Below are 20,429 nucleotides of genomic sequence, written 5' to 3'. Positions count from 1 at the left end.
AAATTGATTCAGGTGATTAAAAGGGTACCCTGGTGAATGTGTAGAGGAATTAGTATCAATTTAGCATTCTAGTACTTAAAAATCCCTGTGTTGTCACAAACTAATGTACTGCCGTTAGTAAAGTTTTCGTGAGTGAAAAATAGGATATTTTAAGGAAGTTTATCTTTTATCAATATCTGTACATTTTATTGATTTTTTAAAAACATGATACTATCTTGCAGGTGGTTTGCCTGACCACAGAAAATAGATTTTTTCCTTAAAAGTTCACTTTAACAAATAAAGCATTTAATAAATATAATGTTTCTGAAAAAAAGTTTTTAATAACTTACATTGAACTAAAATGTTATGTGGGGTATCAATCTGAATATTTAAAAATAATATTTCCTATTTTTCAAATTTGTAATGAGAATACACAGAAAATATCAATGTTCGCGTATTTCATATTCATGAAATTAATCAATGACTTTTCAGAAATTAAGTATCTTTAACTTATTTCTAAAGATATCTATTTAGTACTGCTGTACAAACTAGATAAAACCTCAAAAGCACATGGTTTGAAGTCATGGAAACAAAATATGCGGTGCCCTTACTGTATTTAAGAGTTCTATCAAAAAAAAAAAAAGTTCTATCACTTACTGATTTCAGTGACAAAAAATAAGAAAAAAAATGGCCACACAGCATGGCCCATCTCTAAATGATTCCATATAAATCAATAAAGAGCATGAAATAAATTAGGGAATATCATTGAAAACTACATAACAGGAAGTGACATATATAGACTCTTGACCATAAACGATAGAGATTTTATAGCTGTCAGAGGTTAGAAGACAGTTATGGGACTATCCATATCAATAAAAATAACTGTGACAAGATTTATAGATGTACTCATTTTACCTATAGCCAGATGACTTGAAAGGATATTGGTAAAATCACAAGGAGAGCTCCATTCTTTGGTATTAAGTTATACTGTTTTCTTTAGTATTAGTTTTTAAATTTGTATTTCAGGATAGAAAAAAAATGAAAATGTTCACAAACATATGGATTTTTCTGCGTGATGAATGTAGAAAAATCTGTAATGAGTGATCAACACAAACAGCATGATGGCACAAAGACTATTTCAAAGCAATATATTGGGTGTTAGTAATCTAGAGAGCCATGAGGGAAGCAAGATGGAGTTGACTGATTTCTTAAAGGCAATTAAGTTTCTTACAAATAGACTGAAAAACAAAAATCTAAATACCTAAAGATCTAGAAATGTTTAAGCATGAAATAGTTATCCATTCTGTTCATATTTTCCTTGAAGTTTTTGTCAATATAAGCCTATGAGAAACCACCCATCCGCAATACAAATGGAGGGGATGGCGGAGAGGAGGTAAAGAAGTTGATTTTACAAACTTAAGCTAAAAATTTAATATTTGGTCTCAGAAGTTATAGATGCATAACTGAAAAACTAACTTTTGCTAGTGGTTCACTATTTTTAATAAAATACTGAGGAGCCTGCAAACCCCTTTCTCCTTTTAAAAAAAAACCACTTTTCTCCTATAATAGGAATGGCAGTGCAGCAGGGCAGTAGCAATTTCTTCGTGTGAATGAGTGGCAACAATGCCATGTCCAGCTGAGTGCTCCTTGTCTTAGACAATGTTAGCAAAGCTCAGAGACTGGGGCAAGGCAGGTAGCACAGTGGTATGTGGCAGTGTGTAAGTGTATGCTCCCAGGGGAATATATTAACTCCACCAGAGCTTGCCAAATCTCTCCTGCTCTCCCCATCATTTGCCTCCTCCAATTTCTTTACCATATTCTCAAAATGCCCTGGGAAAGATGTTATATGGTAATGGAGAAATACAAGACTATGATGACTATAACACGACTCGATGTATATATTTGATATGAGCACTTCTCCAGGTGTGGACATTAGTACCACTCAGATGGGAATATGTAAATACACATGCTTCAGATGGTTCATCAGGTCCAGGCATATAATACTGCCAGAGTCTAGGATACCTGACTTAACTTCATAGCTGTAAGTCAACTCTGTCAGAATTTATATTTGCATGTGAAGTATATTTTCAGGCAATCATTTCAAATCCTGATCTAAACCTGTTTTCAATCAGCATTTTGAGCGTTGTATCAAATGATCTCTCAGAGTTCCAATGCCAAAGATGATCCAAGTTTTTGCTTATACAGAACAAGCTTACAGTTACAAAAATGGGCATATCCCTAAACTCTCTTCAGAGACATCCAAATCTGAACTACTCTTAGATGATTTTTTTGTCTTACATCTTAAAAAGTAACTTAAGCCAGGACTTCTCATTCCATATTCTCCAAGTATTATTCATTCAGCCAGTTTGATTATGGTCAAAAAGTCAAACCTAAATATGATAGAGAGATCAGGTATCACCTTAATATTGATACTGTGGGGCAGGAGCATATATGGGGTAAGGGTTCTAATAGCAACTTAAATCTTCACTTTTAAGTAATGGAAAAATCACATGGGCCTAATGCATTACAATCTTTACTCTAAAATCACTAAAATTAAGTGAAGATAAAGTTGATAAAGTTAAGTGAAGATAAATATATATGAAGAAACATGTAAAAAATTGTTAAACACTGACATGCTGTTATGTAATATAAACATTTTTAAGCACCTTAACTCTAAGGTGATTTTAGCAAACCTGGCAGGAAAAGGACAAAACAGTGATGTGACTGACTAACCTCCAAAAAGATCCACGTCAGCAGTGACAGCAGTGACAGTTGTAGTAGTTGAGGCAGAGGCTGAAGCAGTTGCAATTTCAGAAGTTGTAGTAGGAGGGGTAGGTTCTGGTGCAAATGGATCTGAAATTTGTGCTTCAGAGGGAACAGAGGAAAGTGCAGCCAGAGAATCTATGTTGCACCATAGACAAAGAACAAACAAGAGACAAGAAGAGGAAAGGACAAAGATATACCAGGCTCCAAATGATCAAATAAGGACAGTCATTAAGAGAAGGAAGGCTCTCAAAAACACAAGTTTAAAATAAAGCTTTACTCACCCTCTCCCAAGAGGTCTATTGATGTCCATTATATGTCAGCGTATGAAGAAATAAGAGAGAAAGCTGAAACATGCAACCACACTAATGTCCAAGCAGGGCGAGGTACTAACTGAAGACATTTTAGCTTTATGCACCTTTATGGACCACTTGCAATTACAAAATAATGTATTACCTATTATTATTATGGAATGTTTGAGCTGGAAGGGACCACAGGGATCCTCTAGACCAAGCTTCGTATTATATTATACACAGGAAAATGGCGAGCAAGCAAGGTCAAGAGACTTACCTGAAGTCAGCTCTAAATGACTTTGACAAACTCAATTTATTTCTTGCCAGATTTACCATTTCATCTGCTTTGATTAGTTTCACTATGTACTATAAATATGAATTCATAAGAAACTGCAGTTGATTAAACTTTATTATAATCTTATACTTGATGTGTTACTTCAGTCCAGAATACCACAGAATAAATACAGGCCTTATGATAACTATAGTCTAATCATATAGAACATGCCAAATGTAGTAAAAAACCTGAGTGCAGGGCAGCCCAGGTGACTCAGCGGTTAGCGCCACCTTCAGCCCAGGGCATGATCCTGGAGACCCGGGATCGAGTCCAGCGTCAGGCTTCCTGCATGGAGCCTGCTTCTCTTTCTGCCTCTCTCTCTCTCTCTCTCTCTCTCTCTCTCATGAATAAATAAATAAAATCTTAAACAAAAACAAAACCCTGAGTGCAAGTGTAGAGGGTAGGGGAAAAAAAAAACCCTAACCTACATGATTTTTGTCTTCACAAATTTTGCATTACTGGATGCTTTTCAATTTGATAGGTAATCTTTCTGTTTATAAACATTTTGTGACAACATATGATAATTATTTTTAAGATGAATGTGACAGATTGTGTAGCATCCAAACTTTTCAGGCCTTCTGAAGTCTGCATTCCTTTTGGAGATGCATAATTTCTTAAGGTTCAACAGTGGGATTACAGTTGGCATCCTAAATAAAAAGCCTAGGACCAATAAAAAAATATACAAATAAAAAAAAGCCTAGGAAGGGTAATTCTTAACTGAACTATGACTTTAGGTGAAACATTTTGAGTGTCCAAGAGCATTCTTGTATTCCCAGTCCTGTGATAGACCCCAGGGCTCATATTTGGATTCATGAATATTACTGGAAATTAAATTTCATCAGAACTCATTAGGGAGCTATTTTTTTAAAGAGCCTTAAAAACAATTATGAGAACTCAGGAAATTAAAAGTTCTAGAAGACATTTAAAAAACTGAGACCCATAAATTTGACATAAAATATGGCCACATTCATTTAACTATGCAATTTGCAAACCCGATAAATATTAGATAAAGCACTCTATAGATACACTAAGATAAGGCTCTTCCTAACCAAATCATATATGCCATGTGATTTAACAGTTTTCAGACCTGCTATTGTCTTTGACAGCGAATGGAGAATTTATTTCATACATTTGGTAAGTGAGAAAGGAGAAGACTATTCACACATACTAGAAGGAGAGAGAAACAAATATTTTTTAGAAGTATAAAAGATGAAAATGCTTTTAAAAACACATGTTTCTGACTAGTGTTCTATTCAGATGGAGAGTTCTAAAACTTGCTGCAATATGATGAAAGATGGGAAGTATAATTTCCTAGGGAAACGTACTAGTATGATTAAACATACTGGTGCATAACAGTTGTTGGAAACTTTTGCCACAGGATTTAGTCTCTGAAATCTTAATTTTCTGGATGAAATATAATTTATGTTACTTATGTCTTGCTTTATGCAGAATTTTCCCTACTATAAGAGAAAGCCTTAATTCAGGATGATGGGAACAGTTATTATTCTCAAAGCCAACACTTTTTATAAAGAATTAAACTATATAAGCCCTCCCTCTGCCCAACACCCACAGCAGTAGAGTTCAATTCACTGGCAGGTAGTACAAAATTAGAAATATTTTTTTTTGCATTATGGAAATTCTAGAAAATATTCACTGTAATTGAAGAAATAGAACTACACTGAATTAATAAGGATATCTAATTTTACAGTGATACGAAGCTAAACTTCTTAGGTTATTATAAAGATTAAATGTGTTAATATATTTCAGTGCTCACCATATCTGGAGTATATCAGATGCTTGCTAATCGTAATAATAGCAATACCTAACATTTAAGCCAAGTTATAATTTTCATTATAGAACTATGCATTTCAAAGCTTCTATAAATCTTTCTATATTTGTGTGTAACATATGCATGTTTCCAAAACACCTCATAGATATCCCCCCAGATTTAATTAACAACAAAATGGTAATATAGGTCACTAAAATTGCTTGTACTGTGGGTAATATTCCCTATGGAAACTATTAAAGTCATACGATTACATAATAATGATGAGCCTTCACATACACGTTGGTTATTACTTTCTATTAGGTCTCTTAATTCTAATAAACCCTAATTAGGTCAACTAATTATAGTAAAACTCTAAGAGGAATTCTGTATTTCTCAGAAAATAGAAATTTCACCTTAAGTATTTATAATGAGAAATTATCTGTTTCCCACTTCTAAGATACGTAGAAATACATCACATACTCACTTGTTTGTGCTGAGAGATGAATTTACTATGAAGAGAAAAACACTCTCCTTATTATGAGCCCAAAGGTAGGGATTTAAAAAATGCTCTGTCTTCTTCAGTCAAACATGTTCATTATCAGCCCACAGAATGCAACTCATATATACATTTACCTTAGGTTTACTAAAATATGAATTTGCTAAAATTTGGGTCTTATACCAACAGGAAAAATATCATTTACAATTCGTCCCTTAAAATGGCAATATTTTTCAGTGCCTCTAACACCCTTAAGAGAAATTTATGAACACCTGAAGTGGCCAATGGTTGCTGGAAAATGAATCTTCTTACCATTATGGTCAGATAAGAATATCCAAATAGGTCTGAAGAGTTTTAAGGTTTATATTTTGCTGTCAGGTTATACAAAATTAAAATGTGCTTCAATAATAGAAGCAGCTTGATTTTATCAAACAAGATTGAGAAAGTGATTTTATTTATTTTTGCTTAGTCAAATGAGCCAAAACATATTTGTTACAACTTAGCATCACATTCAACTACTACTGGATATCTATAGGAGAAATGCAAGCTGAAGGTAACTAATAATATTTCTGAATTTCATATTATACAAGTTTACTTCAATTTCTTAAGGCTTATAGTTTTTACTATTTTGCTTAGGAATTAGAGAATGTATTAGTATTTTTCTCTCTACCTGACTTTCTACTATTATGAAATACTGCAGTTACAGATATCTTCTTGAGACAGAATACTAACGTTGTCTAATTATCAAAAAGTGATCATGAGGCCCTGAGCCAAGGTTCTGCTAGTCTATCAGGAGCTTTGCACTATATAAAAAAGTGCTGTCTCAGCAGCGGCAGATAGGAAAAGAAAAGTACTTCTTTCTTAAGGAAGAAAAGGCTCACAGCTTGACTCTCAGAAAGCAGGCTAGAGTTTAGTCCCTCTTGTCCAGCCTTTGAGCAAGGCATAAACTGCATGTCCCTGTTGAACAGCCCTGACTAAAACCACACTATTCTGCTTTCCTATATATCCACTGCTATCTTAATGCCTCAATCACCAATACTTATTTCTAACAAGACTGAAATGTATTCTAATGAAATTGGTTATTATAACTTATCCTGTAGAGTACTGTAACTTGGCAAAAAGTGCCTGAAGATGGAAATGAATAGAAATGTTTCACTGAAATTTTAAAAGATTTCACCTAGCTTTATCTTTTTACTTGGCATTCTTTTGGTACATAATTAAAAAATAAAATAAAATAAAAGAAGAAGTATTCCTCTTCGATTTCATGCCAAAGAATAAGGTGAAAGGGGATTGTTTACAGTTTTAGTGTTTGTTTATTCATTAAAATTCTAGGTAAATCACTAAATGTTCGGTAAGTTCTAAAAATTAGTGTGAATACCTATTGAATGAAATAGTTGACAGAATTAAGGACTTAATACACTCATATAAAACTGAAAATATTTTTGTATGGCCCCACAAATTATAATTAACACTAAGTTTTAAATTATAAAAGTTCTCTGAAAGTCATTTATATGAAATTATGACCGAAGAGGGCTGATTTAAAGATATGGATTTGAAGCATTTTAAATGAACCAGAGAATACAATTAATTATAGTAAGATACTGTGGTAATGAAAATAAATTATTAATTGAAATAAACGCTTTGGAAAGATGAAACTCAGAATGAAAATATGAGAGCCAGAAGAATGTACTTATAAAATCTCAGCAGCAATACTTCCCTTCTACCAAATAAAATTTAATAAAGTTAAGTGAAGTTGAAAGAGCAATTTTATTTAAAAAAACTGATAGCTATAGGCATGGGAGTTCAACACAGAAGGTTTAAATATTTAAAGTGGAAAACCACTAATACTTAAAATGCTCATATTTATAATTAGCAATTTATTGCAGGACTGGTTACCTGTTGTTTATTTTGTTGTCAAAACAACTTGGAAATAAAATCAAGAGGTCATAGTTTGTACTCTGATGTCCTACTGACACACTGTTTAGCAAGCTAGGATTATTTAATTATCTATGGGAATGCAACTTTATATGACTTTGGAAATTTAAATGTTAATTAAGGATTCTGATTCCAAAATGACATATTAAAAGCTACAGATCTTGCCTACTAGTGACTCAAGTAATATTCTGTCTGGGAGAAGATAACCTCAAGATACGATCTTTATTGCTCTACTGGACATTAACTAGTTTTGTATTTAACCTAGTTAAGTTATTCTAGCACTCCTTTTCAAACATGGATAAATACCAAGTCCCTCAAAACATTATCTGAACCACCTTTATAATCTTACTGATTTTCTCATCAGCAAATTATTGTCTTTTCACCTGTGTTGTTTCTTTTCCCCACCTTAGCTTTACTGAGGTATGTATTTAAGATGTACAATGGGAAGAAAAAAAAAGATGTACAATGTGATGATCTGACATACATGTACATTGTGAAATGATTATTACAACCAACCTAACACATCCATCACCTCACATAGTTACTTAGGTACTATCTTTATTCTTATGGTGAGAATTCTTAAGATTTCAGCAAATTTCAAGTAAACAACAGTATTATTAACTACAGTCACAAGCCATACATTAGATCTCCTGAACTTATTCATCTTATAATTGACAATTTGTGCCTTTTGATCAATGTCTCCCCATCCTGTGCCTTACTTTCCATCACCTGCCAACCATCAATATACTTTCTGCTTCTGAGAATTTGACTTTTTTAGATTACACAATACAAGTGAGATCATATTTGTCTATGTCTGGCTTATTCCCTTAGCATAATGTCTTACATGTTCACCCATGCTTTTGAAAATGGGAAGATTTCCTTCTTTTTAAGGGCTGAATAATATTCCACTGAATTTACATATATATAAAACATATTTTCCTTCTCTATTTGCCCACTGAAAGACATTTAGGTTATTTTCATATATTGGCTATTGTGTATAATGCTGCAGTGAATATGGGAGTACAGATATCTCTGATATGTGTGTTTGTGTGTGTGTATCCTTTCAGAAGTAAGATTAGTAAATCATGTGGTAGTCCTATTTTTAATTTTTTTGAGGAATCTCTATGCTGTTTTCCATAATAGCGATACTAATTTCCACTCCCACCAACAGTGTACAGGGTTCCCTTTTTTCCATACCCTCATCAGTACTTGCTATCTCTTATCTTTTTGGTATAGCCATTCCAACATGTATGAGGTGATATGGTATTATGGTTTTGATTTGCATTTCCATGATAAATGATCCTGAACACTTTTCCATGTATCTATTGGCCATCTGTATGTTTTCTTTGGAAAAAAGTCTATTCCGATCCATTGCCCATTTCTGAATCAAGTTATTTGTTTTTTGGGGTTTTTTTTTGGCTATTGAATTCAGTCCTTACATATTTTGGATATTAACTCCATACGAGATACAAGGTTTGCAAGTATTTTCTCCCTTTCTGTTGGTTGTATTTCAATTTTATTGTTCCTTTTACTGTGCAGAAGTTTTTTAGCTTGATATTGTCCTATTTGTTTATTTTCACTTTTGTTGCCCATGCTTTTGGTGTCTATCCAAAAAAATCACTGCTAAGACCAATGTTTAAAAAGATTAGTTTCTCTGTTTTCTTGTAGGAGTTTTTATGGTTTCAGGTATTATATTTAACTCTTTAATTCATTAAAGTTACTTTTTGTGTATGGTATAAGGTTCCCATTTTATTCTTTTGCATGTGGATATAGTTTTCCCAAAACCAGTTATTAAACAGACTATCCTTTCCCTGTATTTTTGGTGTTCTTGTCAAAAGTTAGTTGATCGTATGTGTGTGGATCTATTTTTCAGCTCTCTATTCTGTTGGTCTGTTTTCATACCAAGTACCATACTATTTTACTATAGCTTTGTACTATAGTTTGAAATCAGGAAGTGTCATGTCTTCAGTTTCGTTCTTCTTTCTCAAGATTGCTTTGGCTGCTTGGGGTCTTTTGTGATCTGTACAAAGGATAGGATTATTTTTCTATTTATGGGAAAATGCCATTACAACTTTTCTAGAGATTTCACTGAATATATAGATCACTTTAAGTAATACGGACATTTTGACAATATTGATTTTTCCAATCCATGAATACAGAATATTTTTCTCTTTATTTGGGTTTTCTTCAATTCCTCTGGTCAGTGTTTAACAGTTCAGTGTACAGATCTTTCATGTCTTCAATGAAAATTTATTCCTAAGTATTTCATTCCTTTTGATGCTACTGTAAACAGAATTGTTTTCATTTTTTTTTCAGATAATTTGTTGTTAGTGTATAGAAATGCAACTGATTTTTGTATGTTAATTGTGTATCCTGCAACTCTACTGAATTCATTTATTAGTTCTAATAGTTTTTTTGGTAGAGTCTTTACAGTTTTACACATATAAGATGATGTCATCTGCAGGGATAATTTTGCTTCTTCCTTTCCTATCCGGATGCCTTTTATTTCCTTTCCTTGTCTAGTTGTTCTGGCTAAGACTTCTAGCACTAGGCTGAATGGAAGTGGAGAGTGGGCATCCTTGTCTTGTCCTGAATCTTAAGAGAAAAAGGTTTCAGCTTTTCACCATTGAGTATGATGCAGGCTCATCATATATGGCCTTTATGATGGTGATTCTTTTTGCATATAATCTGTTAAGAATTTTATCATGAACAAATGTTGAAATTTGTTAGATGCTTTTTCTCCATCTATTGAGATCATATGATTTCTTTTTTTTTGAAGTAGGCTCCGTGCCCAGCATGGAGACCAACATGGGGCTTGAACTCATGACCCTGAGATCAAGACCTGAGCTGAGATCAAGAGTTGACATGTAACCAATTGAGCCACCCAGGCACACTGAGATCATACAATTTTTATCCTTCATTCTATGATATCATGTATCATATTTACTGATTTGTGTATATTGAACCATGCTTGTATCCCGGGGATAAATTCCACTTGATCATTGTGCATGATCCTTTTAATGTGCTACTCAATTTGGTTTGCTAATATTTCATAGAGCATTTTTGCTTTTTTGTTCACTGAGGTTATTGGCCTATCATTTCCTTTTCTTGCAGGGTCCCCCCCTATGTGGCTTTGGTCTGAGGGTAATACTGGCCCAGAAAATGAGTTTAGAAGTGTTTCCTCCTTTTCAATTTTTTGGAAGAATTAGGGAAGGACTGGCATTAATTCTTGTTTAAATATTTGGTAGAATTCACTTGTGAAGCCATTTAGTCATGGTTTTTCTTTGTTTTTGATTCTTGTTACAATTTCTTTCCTCATTATGGGTCTGTGGAGATTTTCTTCATGGTTCTGTCTCAGTCAGTTGTATGTTTCTAGGTATTTATCCATTTTTCTGGGTTATCCAATATGATGGCATATAATTGTTCACAGTAGTCTCTTTATGGCCTTTTGTATTTTATAATATCAGGTATAATGTTTCCTCTTTCATTTATAATTTTCTGAGTTTTGCTTTTTTTTCTTGTTTAGTCTAGCTAACGGCTTGTCATTTTGTTTATTCAAAAAACCAATTCTTAGTTTCACTGATATTTTCTATTCTCTTCATAGGTTCTATTTCATTTATTTCTGTTCTAATCTTTATTACTTTCTTCCTTCTGCTAACTTTGGGATTAGTTTGTTCTTTTTTTAGTTCCTTGAAGTATAAAGCTAGATTGCTTATTTGAAATCTTTCTTCTTAATGTCGGCATTTACCATTATTCCCTCTTAGAGCTGCTTTTGCAGCATCCTATAGGTTTTGGTATATTATGTTTCTGTTTTCATCTGTTTCTTTTTTTTTTCTCCAACCTTTCTTTATATAGTATTCATCCTCTCTGCTAAATAATTTTTTTAATAATAAATTTATTTTTTATTGGTGTTCAATTTGCCAACATACAGAATAACACCCAGTGCTCATCCCGTCAAGTGCCCCCCTCAGTGCCCGTCACCCATTCACCGCCACCCCCCACCCTCCTCCCCTTCCACCACTCCTAGTTCATTTCCCAGAGTTAGGAGTCTTTATGTTCTGTCTCCCTTTCTGATATTTCCTACCGATTTCTTCTCCCTTCCCTTCTATTCCCTTTCACTATTATTTATATTCCCCAAATGAATGAGAACATATAATGTTTGTCCTTCTCCGATTGACTAATTTCACTCAGCATAATACCTTCCAGTTCCATCCACGTTGAAGCAAATGGTGGGTATTTTTCATTTCTAATGGCTGAGTAATATTCCATTGTATACATAAACCACATCTTCTTTATCCATTCATCTTTCAATGTGTGTCCTGAATGTTAAAGTGAGTTTCCTATAGGTAGCATATTGTTGGATCCTGTGTTTTCACTTTTTAAAAATATACATTGAACCATCTGTGTCCTTTGATTTGGGGACTTTAATCCATTTACATTTAAAGTAACTACTGATAAGTAAAGACTTATTATTGTCGTTTTATTTACTGTTTTCTGACCATTTTGTAGTTCCTTTTTTCCTTTCTTCCTCTTTTCTTTTGTGACTTGTTGATCTTCCGTAGTGGTATGCTTTGATTCCTTTCTCTCTGAGTATCTACTAGAGGCTTTTTCCTTTATCATGAGTCTTATATAAAACAGCTTCTAGTTATAACAGTGTATTCTGAGCTTCAAAAATAAACTTCAATAATAAACCAAGTCTTATACTTTTGCTCCTCCTCCCCGCTCCTGATTTTCTATGCTTTTATGTCATATCTTTTAATATTGTGTTTATATTAACAAGTATGGTAGCTTTAGTTATTTTGAATTCTTTTGTCTTTTAACTTTTATACTATAGTTAAAAGTGATTTAACTACTGCCACCCAGTATTTGACCATAGATTTACCTTTACCAGTCAGTTTTTTCATATGTTTTCATGTTGTTACTTAACATGTTTTTTTTTTTTTTTTTTTTTACTTAACATGTTTTTAATCTGAATAACTCCCTTTTACATTTCTTATAAGGCATGTCTAGTGGTCATGAATTTCCTTAGCTTTTACTTATAGAGGAATGTCTTCATCTTTCCACTTCTAAAGGACAACTCTGCTGGGTATAGTACTCTTAGCTGAAGTTTTTCTTTTTTCTTTTCTTTTCCTTCCACACTCTAAGTGTATCATCCTGATCTGTGAGGTTTCTGCTGAGAAATGTGCTGAAAGCCTTATCAGGGTTCCTTTATATATAACAACTGGATTTTCTCTTGTTCTCAAAATTTTCTTTTTGTCTTTGACCTTTGTCAATTTGATTATACTGTATCTCATTTGGGTTGATCTTGCTTGAGGACTTTTGAACATCATGAATATGAATATCCATATCCATGTCCATATAATTTGGGACATTTTCAGTCATTATTTCTTTAAATAAGCTTTCTGTACATCTTTTTCAGTCTTCTTCTGGGATTCCCTTCATGCATATATTCATCTGATAGCATCCACAGGTCCCATATGCTTTCTTCACTCTTTTTTGTTTCCCTCACTGGTATCCCCTAATGATCCATCTTTGAGTTTGCTGCTTCTTTATTCTGTCTGATTAAGTCTGCTATTGAAGCTTTCTATTGAGTTCTTCAGTTCAGTCATTATATTCTACAGCTCTAGGATTTCTTATGGCCTCTATTTCTTTGATTCATTTTGTTCATGTACTATTTTCTTGACTTTGTTTATTGTCTATTTGTGTTCTCTTGCATCTCACTGAATTTCTTTAAGATGATTATTTTGAATTCTTTGTCAGGCAATTCATAGATATCCATTTCTTTGGGAATGGTTATTAGTGTTATTAGTTTCCTTTGGTGGTGTCATGTTTGATTCCCTGATTCTCTGTAATCCATGTATCCTTGTGTTGGTGTCTGTGCATCTGAGGAAGTAAACAGCTCTTCTAGTCTTTAAAGACTTATCTTGGTAGGTAAAGACTTTCACCTGCTCTGTGCTAATGACATTTCCCAGAGCATCAGAACAGAATCACAGCTGAGTGGGGTTGGATCTGGGTCATACAGCTGGATATGCTGTGATGTCCATGGTTGGTGGGCCTCTTGCGAGGGGCTTGGATGGGTTTGTATCCTGCCTCATCCCTGGGTGGACCTTCAGGACCTTGGTTAGTAGGGCTGGAACTGGGACAAGGGTCCTTTCAGGGTCTGCAGTTGAGTCCACAGATGGTGGGCTTGTTAGCAAGTACATGGATGGGTGTGGCTCTCACTAGGTGCCTGAGTAGGCAGATATCGTCCTGGACCATAGCTAAGTGGAGCTGGAACCAATCAGAAGGTTGTCTTAAAGGCCATGGTTGGGACCAAGGTCAACGGGCCTGCCTCTGGGGGCATGGGCAAGTGTATCTCTTGCTGGATTCCTGGACAGGCAGGACTGCTCCCAGACCATGACTGAGAGAGGATGGAGCTGGGTCACAGGCCATTTCAGAATCCACAGTTGAGACCAAGGTCAGGAGACCTATTACCCAAGGCAAAGGCCGGCATGGATCCTCCTACATCCCTTGGCAGATGTTGCCTGATGGCAGGACCAGGGCCAAACAGGACTATAAATGCACCCATAGGGGCATGGTGGTGTTTCCGGATCTGTAGCCAGGACCAAGTTTGGTGAGCCTCTCATCCGTGCATAGGCCTGCTCTCTCAAAACAACCTTCCCTGATCTTAGGCTCCATTACCATTTTGCAACCTCCTACCTGGATCCCAAAGCTCCCACAAAGGCACTTTGCTCATGAATGGCAACCAAATTATTTTTGCTGTGGGGATCTATGATGGGGCACCTCCTATTTCAACCCATTGCTTATGTTATTCCCTCTATGTTTTTCTATAGTTGTATGAATCACTTTTTAAACTTAAAAAATGTATCTTGATAGTTTGGCACAATAGGGCAAGGTATTTAAAACCAACTCAGTGCAGCACTGAAAATGATGCAGTAATTAACCTATTTTTATATTTGTATTTGATTTACTTTTTAATCAAATATTTATAAAAGTTTAAGTTTTTTCAAGATCCATGAATAAAAATGGGCATTAAGCACTTAGGTATGATTCTTCTGGTTAGTTTAGTATGGATCTTTTCTGGCACAAACAAGAATCTATCCCATATTTCAACTACCTGAAATCAAATACAATGTGAATTAAAACTAGCTTAGGCTTAAAGGAATCCAGGAAGTAGGCTACATGTGAACAAATCAAATTAGAAATGCTGGGGATCCCTGGGTGGCTCAGTGGTTTAGCGCCTGCCTTCAGCCCAGGGCATGATCCTGGAGTCCCGGGATCGAGTTCCACATCGGGCTCCCTGCATGGAACCTGCTTCTCCCTCTGTCTGTATCTCTGCCTCTCTCTCTCTCTCTCTCTCTGTCTCTCATGAATAAATAAATAAAATCTTAAAAAAAAATTAGAATAGCAATGAAAAATATTGCCTTTGCTTCAACTTTTAAAAACTATATGACTACTACAGAGAGGCTCTCTACCTCTCTCTCAATATGTATTGAAATCAATAGATGCCATTCTCAGCATTTTATCTCCAAGTTTCTAGCAACATTTTGGACAATCTGAAGGTAAGTAGCCTGAATAAAAACAACTGAATAGGAAAATGGCACAACTGTCTGGTTTCACTCACCTCCCCATGCAGTGGCTCCTCCAGAAGGTGGTGGTGGTGCTGGTGCTGCGGCTGCTGCCGCCCCTCCAGAAGGAAAGTCTGGCTGGAGGTCCAGGAGATCACTAGATGGTTTAGAAGCGCTGAAAGGAAATTACAATTTTAAAATAAGATTTAAAAATTTTATAATGTAAAGATGCTTTAAATAAAGAGTAATACAGAAAACAAAGATTTTCAATATTTTAAATCCAATAAGAGAATAATACTTTGGAAAGTATAGCCTATGTCCTTCTATACTGAGGGTTGGCAAACTACTTTGTAAATGGTAAGAAGCTAAATATTTGAGGTTTGTGGGCTAGATAGTCTAACACTATTCAACTCTGCCAGTGTAGTATTAAGTAAGACATAGACAATATATAAACAAATGACCGTGCTTTTGTTCCAATAAAACTTTATTTATAAAAACAGACAGTGGGCTAGTTTAACCCATAGGCCATAGTTTGCCACCTCTTGTTCTATACACAATAACATAGGTAAACCATACTGCAGGTAATGGGCCACTCAACCAATCATAAGGCAGAAATTAAAGGGGGGAACACACCTAAATGCCTCAAATTAAGGGGGAATTTTATCACATATATTAATGTCCACTGGGTAGAATCTGAAGGGCTGGTTTTGAGGACTGTGATAAAAGGAAGCATACTCCAAATATTAAAGTATCGGAGTAAGAGAGTCATGGGTAATTTTTCCTTTTTTCTATTTTCTAAGTTTTTTTGCAAGAAAAAATTCTTGCTTTAAGAATTTATTTATGAAGCAAAGAATACTAAAATGAATAATCACTATATACCTTTTTTTCTAAGTTAAACTATAACACATCAAGTTTGCCTATAGAGGCCTCATCTGAAATACTTCTGTATGTTTTATTCTCATTCAGTTAGGGCTATGCTTTTCAAAGCTCCTCCATCTGCAAAAGTTCCAAGGAGGGGCCTAGAGATTTGCTATTCAAAGTGTGGTCTTTAAACTAGTAACATTCTGAGACATGGCGTAAAGTACAGGATATTAGGTATACCTCATATCTTCTATATCAGAATCTTCATTTTAACATGGCCCCAGGAATTTCATTCAGGTTTGAAACACACTAATCTATAGGTTACCAGGCCAGGTACCAAGCCACCAGGGTCCCAGAGTCCCCACCCTTCTTCATAAATAGCAGTTCCATCTTTAACCTTTTTTAAATATTAGATTTCCAAGTAATATTCTTTTGAAGAAGAATTCCAGTTTCTTTTTTAATTTAAAAACACTTGAAACTTGCTTAGTTTTGATTTCCATTTCATAAATATAACTTCTCAAAGTGCCAGGATAGGAAACAAATGATTAAGACCTGAATCAAAGTTTTTAGAAGAAGCAATTTATCTTAGTATAGAGGCAAAAAGGACTTGGCTTTCCCAAATTTGTGATTACAGGCAAGTAAGAGGTAACACACAATAGTTAACATGGGTACATTACATGGATTTATCACTCAATTCAAAATTCAGATCTCCAATTATAGGGCATTCATAATCAGTCATAGATACTATAAATCCTCTCATGACAAAAGAAGCAAACAAAACGTGACCTAAAATTATTGTCTGAGGAAGCCTCTTTGAGCTGGCATTTCATCTGAGGCAGCCCTGAGATTTTACACAATGCACAGTTATCTCCAACTTTCTCACTATTGTTCTCACCTCTAGGTGCTATAAAAGCTGATTAGAAACATCTTGATGGTCTCTTCCTACCACCAGAGTCTGAGTTCCTCATAAGCACAACTGTGAACGGTTTTTGTTTTGTTTTGTTTTTTAAGTGCCGTAAGACACCCTTTAAATTTCACACAAGAAGAGGCTAATTTCTGAAATCACTTTCCATTTCTTCACAATTTCAGAAGAACCCAAAGCATCTGTACCATTCTTCCACCTCCTTCTCTAAATGTGTGAGCAAGAAGGTGACCCAAGGTTTCTACAGCTTGGGTCTTCTGATGCTTTGAGAATACAGGCTCAAGGAACTGTAGAAAAAGCAAAAGAACTTACTTTGTGAACCTAAAGATAGCCCAAACTATTACATGTTACTAGGACTGGATTTCATTTTGTGAAAACATCTGGGTTCAGTACATAAAAACAAAAACCTAATCAAAATATTAATACACGGTTTAGCACATACTCATGAACTAACCTGACAGGGACAGCCGCAGACGCAGTTGCAAATAAATCAACTGGTGGGGATGTGTCGATAGTTTTAGCTGGTGTAGAATTAGGAGACGTAACAGTTGTGGCCGGAGAAGACTGAAAGTGAAGATGCACAACACACTCTAGTCAAATGTGAATCTAAAGGACACAGAGCAACAGGACCTCCACTTTGTAGACCTCTGGAATTCGCAGCAATTTTTTGGTAACTCCTTGTGGGAGAGGAAAAAACTCAAAAAAATTTGAAATGGAGAACTGTAATAAGTAATCAATATTGGCCAAAACAGGTTTTAAACTTTAAAAATTAAATGCAAACTATACAAAATTATGTTTAAAATATTTGGCTTAACATGGCAATGACTTCTACTCATGTATTTAAAATCAAGGTTAGTTATTTCCTAAATAGAATTATCAGGAGAGATCTTACTAACTGCTAAAAATGAAAACAATTATCAATTGGAATAACTGCTATAAAACCAAGGCCATTTTTTTCCTCTGCATTCAGGCTAGAATTCATATAAAGCCTTCTCAGGTATCTTTAAATTCTAGAAATCTAACTTTCAAAATAGTTTACAGGTGGCAGAGAAAAATTTATAAAGAAGATACAAGTCACTTACAGCTTAAAGGTACCATGACTATATCCCATCACTAATATGAAATAGATAAAACTAAAAATTTGAAATAAAATCTAACATTTATTGTCCTGTACTGGTTTATTTTTAAAAAGAGAACTTAATAGTTAATATATTAAAAATTAAGATTTTTGTTGAGGAAACTATCCTATTTCCCTTTATTTGGTATATTTAATTCTCCATATATTTACAAGAGAAAGATTGAAACATCTCAAACCAGTCCACCAATACTTACTGTAAGTGGAAGTGTGATATAATAGCAAGTAAGATATGAAAGAATAAGAGCAGCCAAACGCTATCAGATACTGCTATAAATGGACATCTAATTTTAAACAGACCAAACGAAGGAAAGTTTTTAAAAGAATAAATTAAGAAAAAGGACTGAAGAGATAGTGTTCAGGGGTCTTCAGAGTGAAATGGTATTTGTTTAATACCTATTTGTCCCAGAATCGAGAAGTCAAAATTCAATAGATACATAATTGCTAAACATTCAGCACATCAGGAAAGACAAACACATGAGCAATATGGATAACGTTGCTCAAAAAAACATCAATTCAAGCCTTTCTCTTCACCAAAATGTCAAAATTTTCAGGTGGGATATGACAGTTTATTAAGGGAATAGAAAGGACCAACGAAATTTAATTTGTATGTTATCCACAGTGGACACTGACAACTCCTCTAAAAGAAATTAGTATTTTTTTAAACCAATACATGTAAATAAGTGATGTTTATGAAAATGCCACTGAGAACTTAAAGACAACAATGAATCTACCAACATAAATGCAGAAATGAAGGTCTTCAGAGCCTCATTAAAAATGCCTTCTAACAATAAGCTCTGGAGAAATGAGACAGCTAGGGAAACAGAACCAGAATAATCCTGTTATTAAGAAAAAGAAAATGTCAATAAAATTCAATTTGGCCAAAATGTAGAGACAGACCACTCCAAATGATGCCATAATTTTTATCACACTCTACTCTACAGTCATATGTTGGATTTTTTCACATAGATGTAATGATTTTAAACCTGGTTTTCTATCAGAATCACCAGGGAGCTTTTTGTTTGCTTGGGGTGCCTGTGGGAATCTTAGGCAGCCAGCCAGGTATTGACATAGTACAGGGTGTCTGGGAGCCACCAGTGCAGTCATAATGACATCCTTCACGTCTGTAATAACAGCAATCACATAAAGGAAATTTGTCATAGAGGAAAGAGCACATTTATTACATTTTTGTCTGAAAAATACAATGGCAAATGTAAGCTACAGACCTAGGGAAATGAGTACTATTATTGTCACTGATAACCCAGATCCTGTCATTCAAAATGATAAAAAAAGAGGGAGTAGAGTTATTAAAATTATTACAGTAGAGTATCTAAAAGGCATGCTTGCAGAAAGACACTCCATCACAACTGACTTCTTTACCATTCAATCACATATAAAATTATATATCTCACAGGGCTGGGATTCAGAGTATGTATGTGCTTTGTAACTAGTCTGTTTTCAGTTGCAAATATAAATGTAAGAAAATTTCTCCTACTTAAAAACTTAGTCCAAATAAAGGACTAAGAAAACATTGCTATTACTACAGTGGATTGAGAAACTAATAAAGTAGAATACATGAACTTTACCTTTCTTTTCCTTAAAAACCTAAAAAAATTACCATAAGATCCAGAAATAACAGGTATTTACATACTTGAACATTTACATGTTCACCCAGCAGCAGTGTTTACAATAGCCAAATGGTGGAGGTAACCCAACTGACCAACTGACAGACAGAAAAAGAAAATGTACATACATACAATGGAATATTATTCAGACTTAAAAAAGAAGGAAATTCTGACATATGCTGCAGCATAAATAAATCCCCCCAAAATATTACACTAAGTAAAATAAGCCAGTCAAAAAAGGACAGATACTAGATGATTCCACTTATTTGAGGTACCTAGAGTAGTCAAATTCATAGAGACAGGAAGTAGAATGATGGTTGCCTGAGGCTGAGGAGAAGGATGTGGAATTAGTGTTGAAAGGATACGGAGTTTCAGTTTTGATGGCAAAAGTTCTGGAAATGGATGACAGTGATGGCTACACAACACTATGTATTCAATGCCACTGAACTATACACTCAAAAACTCCTAAAATGGTCAAAACAAAACAAGCAGCAAACTTACCTTACTTAATGGAGAGGGAGCACCAGATCTAAAAGGCAACAAAAAAAAATTAAAACTGAATATACATGAATGCATTTGTAAGCATTTAAGTTTGATATCACTTGGAGAAATATTAACCTGTTTATATACATATGTTTTAGTAATGGGTAAACTATTTTTTAAAATAATATATTCTTCACTCAATTAGGACATCCTTTTGCAGTATTTTCCATTCACTTAATTTCTACTACTAGAAACTCTTAAATCCAA

The 20,429-nt window shown here is 34.4% G+C and overlaps 1 protein-coding gene across 14 annotated transcripts in view; it reads right to left on the bottom strand.

The window, feature by feature from the left end:
- Positions 1 to 20,429, bottom strand: part of SNAP91 (synaptosome associated protein 91) — a 140,368-nt gene that overhangs the window by 41,838 nt on the left and 78,101 nt on the right. For 11 of the 14 annotated variants that reach the window (XM_041724044.1, XM_041724055.1, XM_041724120.1 and 8 more), the window contains 5 exons: positions 20,181 to 20,208; positions 17,374 to 17,483; positions 15,193 to 15,311; positions 3,027 to 3,041; positions 2,713 to 2,880 (listed from right to left, as the gene is read on the bottom strand). In XM_041724044.1, the coding sequence (XP_041579978.1) occupies positions 2,713 to 2,880; positions 3,027 to 3,041; positions 15,193 to 15,311; positions 17,374 to 17,483; positions 20,181 to 20,208 (440 nt within the window). The remainder of the gene's footprint in view (positions 1 to 2,712; positions 2,881 to 3,026; positions 3,042 to 15,192; positions 15,312 to 17,373; positions 17,484 to 20,180; positions 20,209 to 20,429) is intronic. The other 3 variants (XM_041724129.1, XM_041724088.1, XM_041724106.1) reach the window with 1 other exon arrangement.

Source organism: Vulpes lagopus, chromosome 1 (assembly GCF_018345385.1).
Source record: "Vulpes lagopus strain Blue_001 chromosome 1, ASM1834538v1, whole genome shotgun sequence".
NCBI classification, from domain to species: Eukaryota; Metazoa; Chordata; class Mammalia; order Carnivora; family Canidae; genus Vulpes; species Vulpes lagopus.
Note: the sequence above shows the minus strand (reverse complement) of the source record. Positions and strands in the feature narration are given on the sequence as shown.